Here is a 20,499-nt window from a genome sequence, read left to right on the forward strand (position 1 = left end):
TCTATCAACTTGACACAACCTTCCAGACAACTATAACTATCCCCTCTTCTTCAATGACACTCAACTGTCCCCCTCCTCTACACTGAACATCCTCAATCTGTCCTTTACTTATAATCTGAAATGGAAACTTCACATCTCATCTCTAGCTAAAACAGCTTCTATGAAGTTAGGGATTCTGAGATGTCTCCACCAGTTTTTCTCCCCCCCCAGCTGCTAACTCTGTACAAAGGCCTTATCCATCCATGTATAGAGTATGTTTCACATGTCTGGGGGAGTTCCACTCATACCACTCTTCTAGACAGGATGGAATCAAAAGGTTTTCATCTCATCAACTCCTCTCCTTTGTCTTCAGCCTCTATCTCATTGCCACTATGTTGCATCTCTAGCTGTCTTCTACTGCTATTTTCATGCTAACTGCTCTTCTGATCTTGCTAACTGCATGCCTCCCCTTCTCCCGTGGCCTCACTGCACAAGACTTTCTTCTTTCTCTCATCCCTATTCTGTCTACCTCTCTAATGCAAGAGTTAACCAGTATTCTCAATCATTCATCCCTTTCTGTGGTAAACTCTGGAACTCCCTGCTAGCTTCTGTATTTCCACCCACATTCCTATAACTTGAATTCCTTCAAGAGAGAGATTTCAAGACACTTATCCTTCAATTTTTGACTACTGCTTTGGACCCTTTTATGGGACTGGCATCTCAGTGGGCTTTTTTTTTCTTTCATTGGATTTTTATTGCCCTTGGCCAATGTCCCTCCTACATTAAAAAAAAAAAAAAATCACTTCATTGCAATAGATGGTGGTGGAGTAGTGGACAGGTGGTGGTGGTAGCAAGGAATGCTGGGGTCAGGCCACATGAGAACCACGCTGGGCACTGCATCTCATGTTATTGCTTCTTGGCCTTTTGGCTAAAATCAAAGTGTAAATTGGATGTGTTCACACATCCAATTTACATGGATGTATTGTGAGTACATATTTACTGTGTCTCATAGGTGTAATGCTGTATAATTCAAGTACATGCCTCCTGTTTGGAGTTTTATGGAAATAACCTTAGTCAACTAATTTTCAATAAGTGACTAATTTATGTCTGATCAAAAACATGATGTTGATCACGATTTTAAAAACTGTGATCAACACAGTGAAGAGACTGGCAGTGGAATTAATTAACAAAATCTAAACCTAACCTAGCCAAGCCACTGAATGAAAGTGCACGTTATTTCAGTACTATCACAGAGGTGTAATTTGAGTACATGCCTCCTGTGCTGGTCTCTACCTTTGGTGCTGGTGACCCTAAGTATGTTTGATGTCAGGCTGTGCTGGTGATCTCAAGTTTGTATAGTGTACTGGCTGTGCTGGTGACTTCAAGCTTGTGTGATGTACAGGCTGTGCTTATGACCTCAAGCTAATGGTGTACAGGATGTGCTTGTGACCTCAAGCTTGTGTGGTGTACAGGCTGTGCTTGGTGACATTAAGCTTGTGTGGTGTCAGGCTGTGCTGGTGACCACAAGCTTGTGTGGTGTCAGGCTGTGCTGGTGATATCAAGCTTGTGTGGTGTCAGGCTGTGCTGGTGACCTCAAGCTTGTGTGGTGTACATGCTGTGCTGGTGATGTCGTTTGTGTGATGTCAGGCTGTGTTGGTTACCTCAAGCTTGTATGGTGTCAGGCTGTGCTAGTGACCTCAGACTTGTGTGGTGTCATGTTGTGCTGGTGACCTCAAGCTTGTGTGGTGTCAGGCTGTGCTGGTGACATCAAGCTTGTGTGGTGTCAGGGTGTGCTAGTGACCTCAAACTTGTGTGGTGTATGGGCTGTGCTGGTGACATCAAGGTTGTGGAGTCTGAGGCTTTAGGCTGTTTCTGATGCTGACAGATTATAAAGATCATGTGTGTTAGAGGAAGGAGGAAGAATCTGTGGTTTCAAGTAGATTATTAGAAATGTACAGTCTGGAGGTCAGTGCTGTTGTCTTCACTCTCTATGATAACTGAGGGAGAGCTGACTCACATCCCCTCTCCCAATGTCATGTATCAAGCATGTTGCACAGAAACTGATTGTTGTGTAGGGATCTTTCAGATTGCACAGCAGGCTTCTTGGAGGTTTTCATTGACTTTTCTCTTACTTGGAGAAATACAGTAAATTTGCAGAATTATGCTCTTAAAATCATATGCTTTGTAGTTACATAATGTATGTTGTTGCTGCTACACTTTTCATAACCTAAGCTAACAGCTAGCAATAACATTTTAAGTGTCTCACTTGTGAAAAATGAAATTGTAATGGTAACTATGTGTATTATGTACTGTTTATGGTCAACTTACCTGGTCAACTCATCTGGTAGGGCCTTACCACCCTGAGTCCAGCCAAAAGTGGGCGAGGAAGGGACAGGTCCAGAAACTCTAGACAGATACTCCATTCAGATTAACAGGCAGTACTACTGTACATGATAATGATTGACTGAATGAGTGTATCTTTCAGTAATAAAAATTGAATAAAAAATATCAAATAAAGGAAAAAACTGGTCATGAACTAGTACAAAATGTGTGATTGAATGAACAGAGATGTAATCATGTAGAGAATAGATCATCACCCAAGAAGGTGTGTAGTCTAGACTTAGATACAGGGAGACTGGGTGCTTCAACAACTTAAGTGGTAATGAATTCCATCTGTGGATGATTCGACAAGAGAAAAACTCTATGAGCTTCTAACTGAGAATGTTGTATTTGAATTTTAAAACTATGGCTCTTCATGCCAACTGCTGGACTCGTGGTGAAAATGCCAGTAAGTGAAATGATGCTGAGGCCATGGAAGATACAATAACAATATATAAGGTTTTGTCTTAATAATCTGTCCCTGACAGAGAACAGTCCTAACCTAGCAAGCCTCCCCTGATAAGAAAGATCTGCCAGTCATCTGTTTTGTCCACCTGCACTGGACAGATTTCAGGAGCTTGTTCTGGCCAAAAACCCAAGATTCTAGACTGGAGATGCAAAGTCCAGGATAGGTCTGACATCAGATATAAAAGAGAGATGACATGAATTTTATTAAGTGGCATACCATAGATATCAGAAAGATTGTGGCAACACCTCCACCTTAGCAACTGCATATCTTACATGCTGGTTAAATCTCATCTATTGTCAACTGTTACTCCAAAGTCTTTATGTGATGGACAAGAATTTATTGGGCTGCCATTAAGAGTGCAAACAGGAGTAAGGAAATACTCGGCATGGATATGACGCTGTCAAGCAAAGCGGAGATGGACACATTTGCCAGTGGAAAATCTCAGCCCCCAGGAAGCAGTTACTGATGACAGCAAGTCAATGCTATTCTGGATGTCAGGCAGAGATTGAGAGCAAGTTGGTGAAGGAGCTGATGAATGATGAAATGATTGATTGAAATGAGGAACAGCAATGGACCCAGAACTAAGCCTTGAGGAACACCACTTAAAACTGGCTTTGAAGTGCTAGCATGACCATTAATTGAAACTTTCATTGTACAACCCAAAAGAAAAATATTGATCCACTAGTAGGTTGCCTGAGATTCCATTAGCTACCAACTTTTCAGTGAGAGTTTGATGATGAACACAGTCAAGGGCCTTAACAAAGTCAAATAGGATGAAGTCAACCACATGCCCTTGATCATACTGGTAGGTTATAAAGTCATTTGTTAGCAGTAAATGGTAGTAACAGAACAGTCACACACAAAAAAGATGACGAGAAACAGCAAAGACAAATAAAACAAAATAAGAGTTCAACAATGGTGGTGGAGAAGAAAAGAAAATTATACATTTTCTGCTTCTTAATGTATTTTCATATTAAAAAATAAACTTTTAAAAAAGTGTCAACTGTTAGCATTTACACTTAAACAGGCTAAAGAGGGTGACAATGAATCCTCCCTGCTCTGGCTGGTGACCAGGAGATGAGAGAGAGGGAATGAGAGAGATGCAGATTTGCTGCCTGACCTAGGAGTCATCACAGGGGAGAAGGTAGGTGTTCCCTGTAGTCAGGTGTCAAATGGCACTTCTAGTGACTACATGATACTGGCTAGTCAGGGAACAGATGGCTGTGACCCTCCAGGCACCATTATACTCTTCCACAGCACTGTGTGTGCTCACTCTCACAGCATCATGTGTGCTCTCTCTCACAGCACCAGGTGTGCCCTCTCTCTGTCTCTGTCTGTCTCTTGACTCTCCTACTGGGAGATAAAGCTTGTTACTCTCCCATAATCAGCACATCATCTGGAAGTTCTTGCTCACCATGGTCATCCATTCCTCCACTCTCTCATTATACACTCACTCTGACCTGCAAGGATGGATTGATGAATAGTGGGATGTTCATGTGGGCATTTAGTCAGAGTGGGCAACACATATCTGCATCCTGGGCAGCTGGGCAGAAAAAGAGGAAAGGTCATCTGAGGAAGCCATGGCATCACTTCCCTCCCTGCTCTTATTCTTTTGGCCATTATATGGCCAAAATCCCTCCATATTTTTGTAGCTCTGCTTGTCTTCCTTTTCCTTTACTATCCTACTTAGGTATTCCTAGCACTCCTTGGCCCATTTCCATTAAAACAACACAAATAACATTGCCATAGATGAACATAACTACAGGCTTTCACTAGCCTAGTCCCTCACATAAATTTGAATCAGAGAGTGGTATGGAGGTGTGGGAAAGATTTTCAAGAAAATGAATGCAATTTGGATTAAAAAAATATGATCTAGTAACAATAAATTATACAATTTCATTATAAAAATAAAGTGAAAGAGTGAAACTGTCTTGGTTTTGTAATGATCTCTTGCTTTGTGTGAAAGTGCATAAGATCCTAGAGTTAGAGTAGAGGAATATTTGATGAGAGGTGCCACTGCCCAAGCCATGCATGGATTGCTGAGATGTGTTAATCATTAGAGAAGGTGAGGCTCTGGTTCCTTTTCTCCTCAGCCAGCTTTGCTCTAAGTGACTACAGCAGCCCCATTCTATTGGATGAAGCCATGAGGACAGTAGTTGTAGTGTTGGATTGTATATAAAAGTCTCATTCATAACTACAGCTCAGGTTATGCAGTTGGTCCTTGTTGCATACCTATTTAAGATTCTGTAAGAGCAAACTCCTGGTGTTGGAGGCATCTGACACAACAATATCATATTTCTGTACAAAGCCATAGTTTATTTCAAAGTATGGCTTTTTCTTAATGTTAGCAGTAGTACTCATATTGTACAGTCATGCAAAGAAAGTATCTTTGGTAAAATTACACATCATTTTGACAGTGGATGGAGAAATATGAATAGGTAATGTGTGAGAGTGGTGTCTGATATCTGTAATCCAAGATTCAAGGTCTTGATTCACTATATGATATTCTACTTATCCTGTGATGTTTCAGACTGCCAGTTTTGCCAACAATGCTGAAACTGCTTAAATTGCTCTATATTTGTGAAATTCAGCATTCATGAGAGCAAGGATAGTTTTCTTATGATAATACTCTAACAATTTTAAGTTTTCTATTTTCTGTGAAAATAGAACATCTTTAACCTGGATGCAATCTTTATTGAAACCTATGGTAAATGTAATTTATTAAAATCAGGAATAATCTATAAAATAATAGGACAAACTGTATTGAAACTCATCATTTTGCATCTGAACCATTGCTTGGGACTGCCTGCAATGAAAGAGTGACCCATTAAATTCTCGCATTGGTATGACTTGAGGCGCCTTCTTCAGTTCTTTGCAAGCACCTCAGAAACAAGCATTTTCCAATGCATTCCTTTCACACAGGTCTTCGGGAGCTTTGGAACCTTACAACTATGCCAGGCTGCAAGCGTTCAAAGGGCTTGTGAGAATCGACAGGAGAAATGGGCGGGCAGCGGGCCAGAGTGAAAGATACAGCCATTCACAGGCAGCGATGCAAACATGTTAAGTGAAAACAAGCCAATGTGCATGTGTTGTTTAAAAAAAAATCTCAAACATACAGAATTATCTACATACAAGTCAGTCATGAGTGAAAACCACTATTAAAACTGTGTAGTGAGAATTGTTTCAAATTAAGTGAATAGTAACATTTGCTTACAATGAGTGTGAAACAATTAAGCCTTCCAGTGGTGTATGGTATTCTGGCAGGGCAAGTAAAGGTATCTGAATGGCCTTCCTGTCTTGGGCCACAACTTCCAACATATCATTATGTTCTGGTACAATACCATAATGCAGTGTGAGGTCATGATTGATACAACCAATTCACGATAAAATACTCTGCAGAGTGGCTTGTATTTGCACAGGTAATGAAGTAGGACAGGTCTGAAGTAGCAGTACACAGGATAGAACATTCCCCTAATATGGCAGAATCTGAGAATCTGTGAATGACCTGTGACCTGAACAGCTGCTAGACACGCTACCTACATCACAGTTTCCCCTTTCTCCATAATCATTAATAATAGACCATATTTTGTTATATTATAATATTTGCAGTTTTTCTAGACAGACTAGGATAATAAATAGGGATACCTAAGATATGGAAGGCACCCAAAATGTGGAAATAGTGTGAAAATATTAGCAAAGAGACGCTCTGACATTTCATTTCATAACCAACGTATGTACAGTACCATGCAACAAGTTTTACTATTCATATTTGACCAACATCAATCATCATTTTAATCTAGAATGTCTTAACCAGGCTATAGCATATTACCATATTCCTGTTCTTCAAATGTAATAATCATTAAATAAGAATAACCAATGTGTTCGCCTGTCTCTTTCCTTCGATCAGAAAAAAGCAAAGGCTGGAAGACAGCTATTCACTTCTAAATGCCATAAACTTCAAGGAGCTAATGGTTAAGGCTGCTTGGGTCTCTGTGAGAGACACATCGCCAATGAACTGTATAGGACACTTTTTCTTTGGTAAGCACACCAAACAACTCTGCTGGTCAAGTGGGCGAAGCTCTGAGGAGCTAAAAATCTAAGCACTTATGAGAACTGAATAAGATACCTTTGAATGTAAATTTGATAGCTATTGGAATTGTGTTGGCCATAAGACTATATTGCCATTTCCTTCTCAGTAACTTTCCTGTCTTTTCAGATCAAGCATAAATTTTCATTTTAACATCCTATGTTTGCTCGACTTCACTTTATTAAAAATTGGTTCATTCTTTACCATATTTAGTCTCTTTATAGAAATTAAATCCATTTCATTTTTTATTTTCCTTGTATTCAGTAGACTTTACTTATTAAAGCTGTTACACTTCACATTACATTCATCAGTTTTAATTGTTTACACTTTTCCACCAAAAAATCTAATCCATGTTCTTTGTTATCCTTTCGATCCACTGTAACAAAAAATATGATCATTGCTTAATTTTAAGAAATCTTCAGTTTGTCTAATCACACACACCAATGGTATATCAATGTTATACCATTTGACACAAGTTAGTTAGTTATATATATATATATATATATATATATATATATATATATATATATATATATATATATATATATATATATATATATATATATATATATATATATATACCAATGGTATATCAATGTTATACCATTTGACACAAGCTAGTTATATATATATATATATATATATATATATATATATATATATATATATATATATATATATATATATATATATATATATATATATATATATATATATATATATATATATATATATATATATATATATATATATATACGGTAGCACAGTAGTCATGTTTACCAAAAGCCCAGCCGAAACATCAGTGTTTGATATTCTGATATATATATATATATATATATATATATATATATATATATATATATATATATATATATATATATATATATATATATATATATATATATATATATATATATATATATATATATATATATATATATATATATATATATATATTCCATTTATTCCAGGAACCCTGATTTCTGTGCACTCTAGGGTTGCCAGACAGAATGGGGCATTGAGTGTACCTTCTAGTTTACTGTAGAAACCAGTTTTATGCTGAATTTCGTATGAGGAACAGATCTCAATACTGTTTTTGTTTCTTTCAGTATTTCTTTTTTCAATTATCTTCAAGTCAGATTTAATTTTATTTAATTGCAAGGATGATACAAGATGAGCAAATTAGAGATTATTTTCTATATACGTGCACAAAAATTTGCTGATATGAGCTTCAGTCCAAGGTAAGTAAAATTACAAAGTTTAAAATGCGTGCCTTCCTGGACCCTCCCACTAACTCATCTGCATTGTATCGTGAAGTACAATGATTCAAATGTGCAAGGTGGAGTTTGTAATCATTGGAAGAGAACTGTGCAGCGACTTAAAGCAAGTAGGAGTCCAGAAGCCTTATTTTTGTACCAGAGTACCATTTTGAATGAATAAAATGTTTTCATATTTTGTTTTATTTTTTCCTTCCGTGATTTCAATTGGCACATGTCAATCATAATCACTACAGATTCACAGGTCAACTTATTTAGGTTTAATAGTCATACTTTTATTTAAATATTTTATTTGTTCATGCATTTAATTTACATTCTATCCTAAAGTTGACAACAGTCCATGATGCCTTGGAAACACTAGAAATATATGTGGGCCAGTGTTCTATTAAAGAATTATTATTGCATGACTTGGCTGGTTTGGTGTAACGGTGGTACATAAACAATATTATTATTTTTTGTTGTCATTACCATTATTACAATTATCATTACATACTGCTCTTGTTTATTTCTATTTGTTACAAATATTAATACCCATTACCATCACCATTTAGGAGTCATTAGTTCCAAGCTAAGCTGGTAGATTGCAAGATATTATTATTATTATTATTATTATTATTATTATTATTATTATTATTATTATTATTATTATTGCTGTTGTTATTGGTACTGTTGTTACTATTACAAAGAAATGGAAACTTTCCAGAGTAATGATGGATGCTTGCAGTTATTTTATTTTCTATTTGTTTATTTATTTATTTATCTTTAAGCCACTGTAAATGTAATACTGGGTGGATTTAAATGCTAGACTTTTGAAAGTAATATCCGAAGGTGTACTATAGCTGATGTGTCTAAAAGAAAAGTATATAAATAAACTGAGAAAGAATGATAGGATTAGTTGAGCAAGAGATTGTGAATAGGATGAAAGATGTTAAAAGTTTACATCACTGAGACAGTAGGTTGCTAGATAGAAGTTGTTGATAGAGCAGTGATGGATTATTGGGTTGTGTTCAAAAAACCTAAGAGGAGAATTATTGGATTGTGAGGATCTTGCAAGGAGAGTATGTATATTTGTATAAGTATGTATGTTTGTATAAGTGTGAAATAGAATGCTTCAAATATAACAGTGAATGCAAGTGATGCTCTGTGGTAGGTCCTGTTTGCAGGAAATTTAAAGTAGATGTGATGAGGATGAAAGCAATATTGATTGGTTGTGATTGATTGTCCAAAAGGCTGGGGCTCCTGCCTTCCTTTGCACATGATTTAAGTGTGGATGTTTGTGACTGTGTGTGCTTCCTTCATGACCAGAAATGACCAGCAACTGAAAGGTGAGTGGAATGCAGTGAGAATGAGGAAGTGATGACATGAAGGAGGAATGACAGCTGTTTAAGAGTGCTGTGCAGAAAAAAAATTTGTAGTATAAGATGAGTGATGGCTCAAATGAGGAAGGATATGAGGAAGTACACATAAACAACTGAAAGAGTGGCTATAGAGAAAGGATGAGGAATTGTATGAGAGACGTGAAGAGAAACTGAGCAAAATATCCATGATACAAGAGTGAATACAAATAAAAGTCAGAGTAGGCAGGGAACAGAAAATGATCAAATGAATAAAAGTTGTTTTGAAAGTATCTGAAGAACGTGTGAAAGGGAACATTGGGAAAAGAACTGAGAAAGAAAGCAGAATATAAGATATTGACTGGAAAGGATGCTGTAAGGAAAAGATGAGCTGAGTATTTTGAGAGATTCCTCATTGTGAAAAGAATAAGAAGCCTGAAGCTGTTGCACTAGGAATTGAGCAATAAAAGTGTATCAGGAGTCAAATGAATATATTACCATGAATGAGGAAGTAAAAGAAACAGTGAAAGAGATAAAAGCAAGAGAAGCTGCAAGTTTGTATAAGTGTGAAATAGAATGCTTTAAATATAACAGTGAATGCAAGTGATGCTCTGTTGTAGGCCTGGATAGAGGGTAGTTATGAATGTATACATGGTGACACAACCTTGAGAGCCTCTTGTCTGGTCAGCTGATAAGGTCAGATGCAAATAAAGAGGTGGGTCAGTTATTGTACAATAAGAGTAAATCAGTTCTGCTGTCAGATTCTGGTGTGGAGAGACCCAGGCAATGGTGCACTCAGTGACTCATGCAGTGTGGTTGGTGAGGATGGATCCTTTAATGAATTATTGCTGGATGTGATGAAAGTTGACTCATTAGTGAATCCCACATTTTAAGTGAACAAGCTGGAGTCTGTGCTGGTTATGAAACCCACATGTTACTGCTATACTTTTTAAAGTGCGTTTTTTTTTAGATGAAGTGGTCAGCACACTTAATTTATAACTGAGAGGTTCTGGACCAGATATACACAAGAATGGGATAGTCTTCTTTCTTGCTAAAACACCTGTGCACCTAATAGTGAATATGTACAGGAAATAAGACAAGGTTCCCAGCAGAATCCAAAAGGCTGGGGCTCCTGCCTTCCTTTGCACATGATTTAAGTGTGGATGTTTGTGACTGTGTGTGCTTCCTTCATGACCAAAAATTATCAATATCAACTCAACTCTGGACTTCAGTATTGGTGGTGGTAGTAGTAGTAGTAGTAGTGGTAGTAGTTGTTGTTGTTGTAGTTGTTGTTGTTGTAATAGTAGCAGTAATATCTGAAAACAATAGCTGGCAGCATATACTACTGGTAGTAGTAGTGATATTTGAAAACTAGTAACAGCAGTAAGAGAAATGTCAACAGTAATAGCAATAGCAACAGTAATAACAACAGTATTGGCAACATCTTTCCCAACAGTAGTAATGCTAGCAGCAGTAGCAGCAGCAGGAACAGGAGCAGCAGCAGCAGCAGTAGCAGTAGCATTAAAAGTACTGCAGTTATTTTCTTAACAAATACATATATGTAAAGCTTTGGTATCACTGACTGATAGAAACTGCCTGATAATCTTTTTCATTATAACTGCATCATGGTATCGATACTAATCAAGCTACTTCCTTGACAGCCAAAACACCAAACTGTGTTTGTGTTTATCCAATTGCGCTGAAAGGAGCTATCCTCTTACTCTGTATATCTACTCCTGTATCTATATCCTCCCTCTGTATATCTACTGATGTCTAAATTTTCCTTAAAGTTGGATACTCGTACCTTTTATACAGATCACTCTCTCATCTAGATTATTACAGGTTTCTAGGTTTCTTTAAGGAAATATATGCTTCTTAATGTCTCAACTACATGTCCCCTTATTTTCTTTTTATCTACTAATATCCATTTTGTTTCACACACACACACACATACACACACACACATACCGTTGTTTTAATCCCTTCACCACTGTTCACCCAACTGAGTCTCCTCTCTTTTTCTTTCTAAGGCTGGAAGGTTGGAAGCAGCAGCTAGACTAGCTAGACAGTCTTTCTTTATATGATACATCGCTAATTACATATGATTTTGGTTGCTTATCTCTGTATTCTTTCGAATTTCATTATACACTTCTTTTTTTCACTTTTGCTGCATATTCGAGTCTTGGATGTATCATTGTTAAAAACGAACTTACTCTTCATCTCTTTATTTTCCCTTTTGAAAACCAAATTGACATTCCATTAAATTTTGGTCTCTTCCTAATGATTCATTTATTTATTCTTCCCAATTCTTTCACAGATCTTATAAATCACACTCGTTAGCAATGCAGATCTATAACTTGGTAAAAATTTGTCAGGATAGTATCCATTCCTTTCCAGTCTTAAAACTTTGTCATTACTAAGGGCTTTTAATAATTCTGCATTTTCCTCTGCGAGCTGTTAAGTGCTTTCCTCACATCAAACCTTTCCATCATGTTTCTTACTTCTTGCTCAGTTATTTCAGTCAACATTTTTATCTTTTCGTATGCTATTGACTAACATTAATTCTTCTTCCATATTCTTTGGTGCTCGTGAATGACTAATGGATTCAAACTGTAGGGTGTCTTAACAAGGTGAAGACGATACAGTTCTTTTCCCTGTCAGGTAGTTGTCTCGTGCTTCATCTGGTGGGTAGGGGGGGGTGGGGGAATGGTAACTGGCTTGATGAAAACACGAGGAAAAACCACTATTTTAATAAGCAAATCCACTGCCAAGAACACAATGCTGTTCCTGAACGCCCATAGGATGGGTGAAGCAGTACAACGGTACGGCATTAACAACACTTGCGATGGTGAGGTACATGTCCAGGCAGTGGTGACGGCGTAGAAGGCAGGCCAATCGTGCTTATACTAGGCACGGAGAACGGTAGCAAGTAGGTTGGCGTCTCCAGCAGAGTGGGAGGCGTCCGTCAGAAAGATGAGGATGACACGTCTCCTGCAGTGTGGCGAGGAGTGTGCTTGGTTGGCTTCAAGGTAGGCAGCAACCTCGTTTACTGTAAGGGGTACAGGAGGCCGGGACGATGCCCAAGGTAGAAGTGAGCAATGCCGAGTCCTGCTGGTCGAGTCTTCCCCACAGGTAGACACGGATCGAGTCCTTTCCTGTCTCAACCGGATGGGTGAGGCAGGATTGAAAAGTGGCTAGACATGCTGGTCGTGGCAAAATGTTACTGTAACGAGATCGTTAACAATAGTCTTTTTTCATATGATTTATTGATTTCCCTTTTGCCTTTTCAGTTTTTCATTCACATATAGATTATTTAGGGTTGAACCTTATATTTTTCAAATGATTCTTCCCATATTTTCTCTTTTCTCCTATTTAAATTTTCACATACTACTATTTTTTTGCATATATATATTTTTTTGTCCACAAGTTAGTCTGGCTTCTGTTATTGAATCAGTCTGCTGCCCGTGTGTGTGTGTGTGTGTGTGTTTCGACAGGATTTGTAGATGGCTGATGATTTATGTCTTTAAATGTAACTAAAGAATCTCACCTTTAGGTAGCAAAGCCCATCTGGTTCTACTAGGGTTGTGAACATAATTTCTGCACTTGGATTGAACTTACAGTCTCAGCCACAAATAACGCACTACTATACAGTTACTCAGGTGTGTGTGTGTGTGTGTGTGTGTATGTGTGTCTTTAGGTCCCATGTACCTAGTGCTTTTTCTTTATTTGTATGACGTAAATGTTTGAGAAACATTTGTATCGAGTATAAATCGAGAACCGCTAAATACAGATTCTTTGCTGACTGCCGTGGGAAATGGGTTGGTGCTTGTTGAAGGTAAGGTTGGCAGGTGATTAGGATGGGTCAGTGGATCACTATACGACCTGGTGTGTACATATGCTTCTTGAAGGCAGCAGCGCAAGCACCATGCTCCAGGATACCAGGAAGGAACGTGGGTTTGAGCTGCCACTATCCTCTCGTCGGAAATCGCTTGAAGACCATATGAGGAAGGAAGTGATGGTGGTGGGGGTGGTGGTGGCGGTGGTGGAGGAGGATGACAGGGTGCAGAGTAGGTGTTCCATTCAGGGTACAAGGTATGGTGGGACAGCCAGGAGCGACCAATGGGATGTGGTCTCAGGACTCTGTGGTTTCCTGATGTGAATGATGCACTCCTCCCAGGAATAATTTCTCTCTCCTCTCTCACGTGCAGAGCCTCCAGTTCCTGCGTGACGAGATGTGGGGAGGAGTGTGGTGTTCTGTAGGAATCGGTCTTCTCCTTGGGGTCGTGAGCATTTGAAGAGTCCAGCTCCCTTTGTGTGAAACTGGTGACGGGGAGTGGTGGAGTGGTGGCACCAGGCAGTGGGAGGAATGTAGAGTTGGTGCAGATAGCGGAATGAGGTAGAGGGAGGGATCGCGTGTGTGTTAGCCCATCCCCCGTAATCTTTTCCCTCATTTCCTGAAATTTAGAGTTTGTGAACGGTAGTGTTAATGATATGCACACACAACAATTATGTATTTTTTAATGAAAAGAATTGTACTAACCTGCAGTGAAGGCTTTGAGGGTGTAGGTCGGTAAGGTGAGTGATTCTCTCCATTTGCTGTGTTTCCTTGATAAGATGCCAATGAAGAACTAGTTGAGGGGAAAGGAATGGACGAATAGGAGGGCGAAAAGGATGGGGATATGGAGGAAACATGTGGATCAGCAGATGTCAGTGGAATAGAAGAGCAATAGGAAATAGAGGAAGTTGAAGAGATAGAGGAACAGGAGTTAGGAGAAAAAGAACCAGTGGGGGAAGACATTGGAATGGTGGAGGAAAGAGACATGGTAGAGGACCCATGCTCGCTCGAAGGAAGGTGGGAAGAGAGATCAAGGACTTCCTTTGATAATTGCACGAGTGCCATTTCTGAGTTGTCGTGCGGCCCAGGAGTGGAAACCATGGCTCTGAGGAAATAAAAAAAAGTCTGTTCTCCCTTTGCCTCCAGCTCAAACTAATTGTGAGAGTAGAAATATCCTGCAGAATAGAAGGCAAAACTTGTGCTGCACCATGCACGAGTAGTTGGCTTACCTGCGAACACGCTGCTGGTGCTTCATGAGTTGCTGCCGCCTGCTGGTGAAGGAACAGTAGGAACATTCACAATTTTCAAAGGGACATTGACCTTTGTGGCCTCGCTTTTGCTTCCACTGGTTATGGTTCCGGCATCTGTCACAAACCTGTCATTGGAAGTTAGCTTTTAATAAGTATGTAAACTTTAGAGAGAGAGAGAGAGAGAGAGAGAGAGAGAGGTCGCCTCAGTAAACTAATGCGCATCACGTCTAAACAATGAGGTCAGTTTGCTTCCAAGTCGTATTCTAACGTGGATAACTAAGGTTTAAGGTAATAATAAGCTGCAACAAGTTGCAGAAAAGTTCGTAACACTGAGTATGTAGGGTAACACTAATGTCGAGGGAGTGAGTGCGCCGGCGCCGCTATCCCCGCCACTCACAGTGATGTCATTATAGAGAACTTGGAGAAGGGTTGACTGCAGCAGCCGCCGCCACCATACACAGTGATGCGAATTTAGTGAGAAGGGAAGGCTGCAGCCGCCGACGCCGCCACGCTACTGTGATGCGAGTTTAGTAAGAAGGGCAGGCTGCCACCGCCGCCATATACAGCGATGCGTGTTTAGTGAGGACAAGATACAGCCACAACCACCGTCATACACAGTTATGCGAGTTTAGTGAGGAGAAGAGCTGGCTGCAGCCGCCGTTAACATACATAGCCGAGTTTATTGAGAAGGGCGGGCTGCAGCCGCTGCCGCTGACGCCGCCACCATTCACAGTGATGTGAGTTTAGTAAGAAGTGAGGGAGGCCCGATGCCGGGGCCATCCACGGTGATTACAGTGAACGTTCGTGAACTGTGTGTGTAAACAATGGGTTAGAGTTTTTATTCATTATTCTTTTGATATTTTATGATTTCGTATGAAATTATTACATTACCTTCAGTTATATGCATAAAAGTTAATGTTATACATAGTCTGGAAATATTTTGTTTTAATTTTTGAGGGGCCTGTCTCATTCAGGTCGGAATAATAGTCTTTTTCTACCATTGCCTTCATTCAAACTCCAATATATATATATATATATATATATATATATATATATATATATATATATATATATATATATATATATATATATATATATATATATATATATATATATATATATATATATAATTTTTTTTTTTTTTTTTTTTTTTTTATGTAGGAGGGACACTGGCCAAGGGCAACAAAAATCCAATAAAAAAAATGCCCACTGAAATGCCAGTCCCATAAAAGGGACAAAGCAGTAGTCAAAAATTGATGGATAAGTGTCTTGAAACCTCCCTCTTGAAGGAGTTCAAGTCATAGGAAGATGGAAATACAGAAGCAGGCAGGGAGTTCCAGAGTTTACCAGAGAAAGGAATGAATGATTGAGAATACTGGTTAACTCTTGCTCTTGGTGAGAGAAAGAAGAAAGTCTTGCACAGCGAGGCCGCGGGAGGAGGGGAGGCATGCAGTTAGCAAGATCAGAAGAGCAGTTAGCATGAAAATAGCGGTAGAAGATAGCTAGAGATGCAACATTGCGGCGGTGAGAGAGAGGCTGCAGACAGTCAGTTAGAGGAGAGAAGTTGATGAGACGAAAAGCTGTTGATTCTACCCGACATGTGAAGCATATTCCATACATGGACGGATAAGGCCCTTGTACAGAGTTAGCAGCTGGGGCGGGGTGAGAAAAACTGGCGGAGACGTCTCAGAACGCCTAACTTCATAGAAGCTGTTTTAGCTAGAGATGAGATGTGAAGTTTCCAGTTCAGATTATAAGTAAAGGACAGACCGAGGATGTTCAGTGTAGAAGAGGGAGACAGTTGAGTGTCATTGAAGAAGAGGGGATAGTTATCTGGAAGGTTGTGTCGAGTTGGTAGATGGAGGAATTGAGTTTTTGAGGCATTGAACAATACCAAATTTGCTCTGCCCCAATCAGAAATTTTAGAAAGATCAGAAGTCAAGCGTTCTGTGGCTTCCCTGCGTGAAATGTTTACCTCCTGAAGGGTTGGACGTCTATGAAAAGACGTGGAAAAGTGCAGGGTGGTATCATCAGCGTAGGAGTGGATAGGACAAGAAGTTTGGTTTAGAAGATCATTAATGAATAATAAGAAGAGAGTGGGTGACAGGACAGAACCCTGAGGAACACCACTGTTAATAGATTTAGGAGAACAACAGTGACCGTCTACCACAGCAGCAATTGAATGGTCAGAAAGGAAACTTGAGATGAAGTTACAGAGAGAAGGATAGAAGCCATTGGAGGGTAGTTTGAAAATCAAAGCTTTGTGCCAGACTCTATCAAAAGCTTTTGATATGTCCAAGGCAACAGCAAAAATTTCACCAAAATCTCTAAAAGAGGATGACCAAGACTCAGTAAGGAAAGCCAGAAGATCACCAGTAGAGTGGCCTTGACGGAACCCATACTGGCGATCAGATAGAAGGTTGTGAAGTGATAGATGTTTAAGAATCTTCATGTTGAGGATAGATTCAAAAACTTTAGATAGGCAGGAAATTAAACCAATAGAACGGTAGTTTGAGGGATTAGAACGGTCACCCTTTTAGGAACAGGCTGAATGTAGGCAAACTTCCAGCAAGAAGGAAAGGTAGATGTTGACAGACAGAGCTGAAAGAGTTTGAGTAGGTGACAGCATAAGCAGAAGGATTAGAGGTCAGGAAAAGGTCAAGAATATTGGGCATATCTCTAAGACGGTCAGGAATACGAGTAGGGTGTTGCACCAATTGCTCTAGGTCGTGGAGGATAGCAAAGTTGAAGGCTAGTTCACCAGGATGGTCAGTGAAGGGAGAGGAAAGCCAAAGCTGGTGGTGAACATTGAAGTCTCCAAGAATGGAGATCTCTGTAAAAGGGAAGATGGTCAGAATGTGCTCCACTTTGGAAGTTAAGTACTCAAAGAATTTCTTATAGTCAGAGGAGTTAGGTGAGAGGTATACAGCACAGATAAATTTAGTTTGAGAGTGACTCTGTAGTCGTAGCCAGATGGTGGAAAACTCGGAAGATTCAAGAGCGTGGGCACGAGAGCAGGTTAAGTCTTTGCCCACATAAACGCAACATCCAGCTTTGGATCGAAAATGAGGATAGAGAAAGTAGGAGGAGACAGAAAAGGGGCTACTGTCAGTTGCCTCAGACACCTGAGTTTCAGTGAGGAAAAGAAGATGAGGTTTAGAAGAGGAGAGGTGGTGTTCTACAGACTGAAAATTAGATCTTAGACTGCGAATGTTGCAGAAGTTAATGAAGAAAAAGTTGAGGGGGGTATCAAAACACTTAGGGTAGTCGACAGAAAGGCAGTCCGACCTGGGGACATTTATGGTCCCCTTCCCAGATGGGGACTCCGAGGCTGGTGTAGGAGTCGCCATGATGATTTTGAAATTTTTGAGTGAAGGGTGTGTGTGTTATTAGGTGCTTGTAGTTTTGTGTGGAGGAAGAGAGTTGTCTTTAGAGGGCAGGTTGTGACTGCCCCCTTGTGTTGTGAGACACAAAGGGAAACGTTCAGTGAGGTCACAGCTGGGTTTAATGATAAGTTCACAGCAACCCCCGAACAGTGCTTTAGACCTCACTGGGAGTAATTATCGTATATATATATATATATATATATATATATATATATATATATATATATATATATATATATATATATATATATATATATATATATATATATATATATATATATATATATATACACACACACACACACACACACACACACACACACACACACACACACACACACACACACACACACACACTGGAACCTCGGTCACCGAACCCCTCCCTTTTCGAACAAAATTTTGAACTCATTATTGCATCGGTTGTGGTACCATAATTCGGTTCTAGAACAAAGTTATTTGATTTCAGATATTAAAAGACATAGCAAAAGCTGCCGTTTATTACTAATTTATAGTTTCTATAAATATTTACTTCGTTTTTATATATTTGGAGGAGAGACAGTGTAGGACAGTAATTCAATCTTTGAAATGAGGTCGTCGAAAAGCCTCGATGTAAATAGTTTTCGGCGCTCAGGAGTTATCCCGAGTCACCTGTGGCTCTTTCGATGATCCCAACGCCATCACTACTGCACAACTGCATTTTTCCAGTAGCTTTTCCCAGCAGCAAGATGTCTGAGTTTTATGATTACCTTCATTTTGGTAGTAAGTGGATTGCTCCTATCTGTGTCCCTCTGTTAAGGCTTCCCTCACTAGATCGCACGGCCTAAAACAGTATCTTCTGATGAGTTTTGTGTCGCTAAGTTCATTCAATACATCCTTTCTGGATAAATAATTTGTGAGCTGGAGATGTGAAGCAGCCTTCTTGGCTTTGGGAGCATCTGTCATAAGCCGCTAAGACAGTATAGACTGGTGTCTGGGAATTATTTAATCCATTTTACATTAATTCCTATGGGGAAAATAGTTTCGGTTTTCGAACATTTCGGATTTCGAACGGTATTCAGGAACGAATTAAGTTCTAGAACAGAGGCTCCACTGTGTGTGTGTGTGTGTGTGTGTGTGTGTGTGTGTGTGTGTGTGTGTGTGTGTGTGTGTGTGTGTGTGTGTGTGTGTGTGTGTGTGTGTATATATATATATATATATATATATATATATATATATATATATATATATATATATATATATATATATATATATATATATATATATATATATATATATATACAAAGAAAAGGTAATTTTGTTTTGTTTCCCCACCCCCAAAGCAGTTCTTACGAATATGTATGTAGACTTCCGAGAACCAAATTAAGGTGGCAAGGTGTGAGCCAATGTACTGTACTTATACACAACTTATTCTCTGTAGTAGCCTTCCTTTCTCAGACATAGCCAAAATGCATAAATTTGATGCTTTCCTTTCAGAGCGACCACAACCCACATATACCACAGTAGTGTGTAAGAACGTCCGTGCTAACCAAAGGACCATGGATCAAGATGGCACAAAGTAAGTATGTAACTCCATAAGCTGTTGTTAGATTTCACTTCATCTATTGGTATAGGGCTGCTTTTATGGATGGAATAAATTGGTTTAGTCTTAGACTTAAAGTAATGAAGGGTTTAATTTTGGAAGTATCACCAGGGAGACGTTGCACCAGACATTTTTTTTGTACGCTACACGTTTCCATTTGCTTATCTAATGATTGATTGAGTTCTCTAAAATTCATTAGGTCGATTTTTCAGCTTTTATTTTTATTTTATAATAATATTGACTCATTCTATGACTACAAGAAATAAAAATATCCCTGTAACTAGGCAGAATGCGTGACTTCTGATCTCTCTAAAATTTATGATTGGGACAGAGCAAACTTAGTAATGTTCAGTGCCTCAAAAACTCAATTCCTCCATTTATGAACTCGACACAACCTTCCAGACAACTATCCCCTTTTCTTCAGTGACACTCAACTGTCCCCCTCTTCTACACTGAACATCTTCAGTCTGTCCTTTACTTATAATCTAAACTGGAAACTTCACATCTTATCTCTACTAAAGCTAAAACAGCCTCAATGAAGGTAAGCGTTCTGAGTCGTCTCCGCCAGTTTTTCCCATCCCCCCTGCCCTTCCCCGCCACCCCGGCTAACTCTGTACAGGGGCCTTATCCGTCCATGTATGGAGTATGTTTCACACGTATATGGAGGGGTGGGGGGACGGTTCAACTCATACCTATCTCCTATACAGGATGGAATCAAAGGCTCTTCGTCTCATCAACTCCTCTCCTCTAACTGACTGTCTTCAGCCTAACTGTCTCATCGCCGCAATGTTGCATCTCTTGCTATTTTCTACCGCTATTTTCATGCTAACTGCTCTTCTGATCTTGCTAACTGCATGCCTGCCCTCCTCCCGCTGCCTCACTGCACAAGACATTCGTTTTTCACTCGCCCCTGTTCTGTCCACC

General features: G+C 39.2%; 1 protein-coding gene and 1 long non-coding RNA gene across 2 annotated transcripts in view; one reads left to right on the top strand and one right to left on the bottom strand.

Annotated features, from left to right (window-relative positions):
* Positions 1-12,260: 12,260 nt before the first annotated feature.
* LOC135101127 (uncharacterized) overlaps positions 12,261-20,499 on the bottom strand; it is a 35,042-nt gene continuing 26,803 nt past the window's right edge. Inside the window, exons 3-5 of the mRNA XM_064004672.1 lie at positions 14,590-14,735; positions 14,066-14,465; positions 12,261-13,979 (exon numbers count right to left, since the gene is read on the bottom strand). Of these exons, the coding sequence (XP_063860742.1) occupies positions 13,248-13,979; positions 14,066-14,465; positions 14,590-14,735 (1,278 nt within the window). The 3' untranslated portion in view covers positions 12,261-13,247. The remainder of the gene's footprint in view (positions 13,980-14,065; positions 14,466-14,589; positions 14,736-20,499) is intronic.
* Positions 12,432-19,858, top strand: LOC135101139 (uncharacterized). The gene is made up of 2 exons (XR_010269060.1): positions 12,432-12,554; positions 19,470-19,858. It is a non-coding gene; the product is annotated as an uncharacterized LOC135101139 (long non-coding RNA).

This window comes from Scylla paramamosain, chromosome 1 (genome assembly GCF_035594125.1).
Source record: "Scylla paramamosain isolate STU-SP2022 chromosome 1, ASM3559412v1, whole genome shotgun sequence".
NCBI lineage: Eukaryota > Metazoa > Arthropoda > Malacostraca > Decapoda > Portunidae > Scylla > Scylla paramamosain.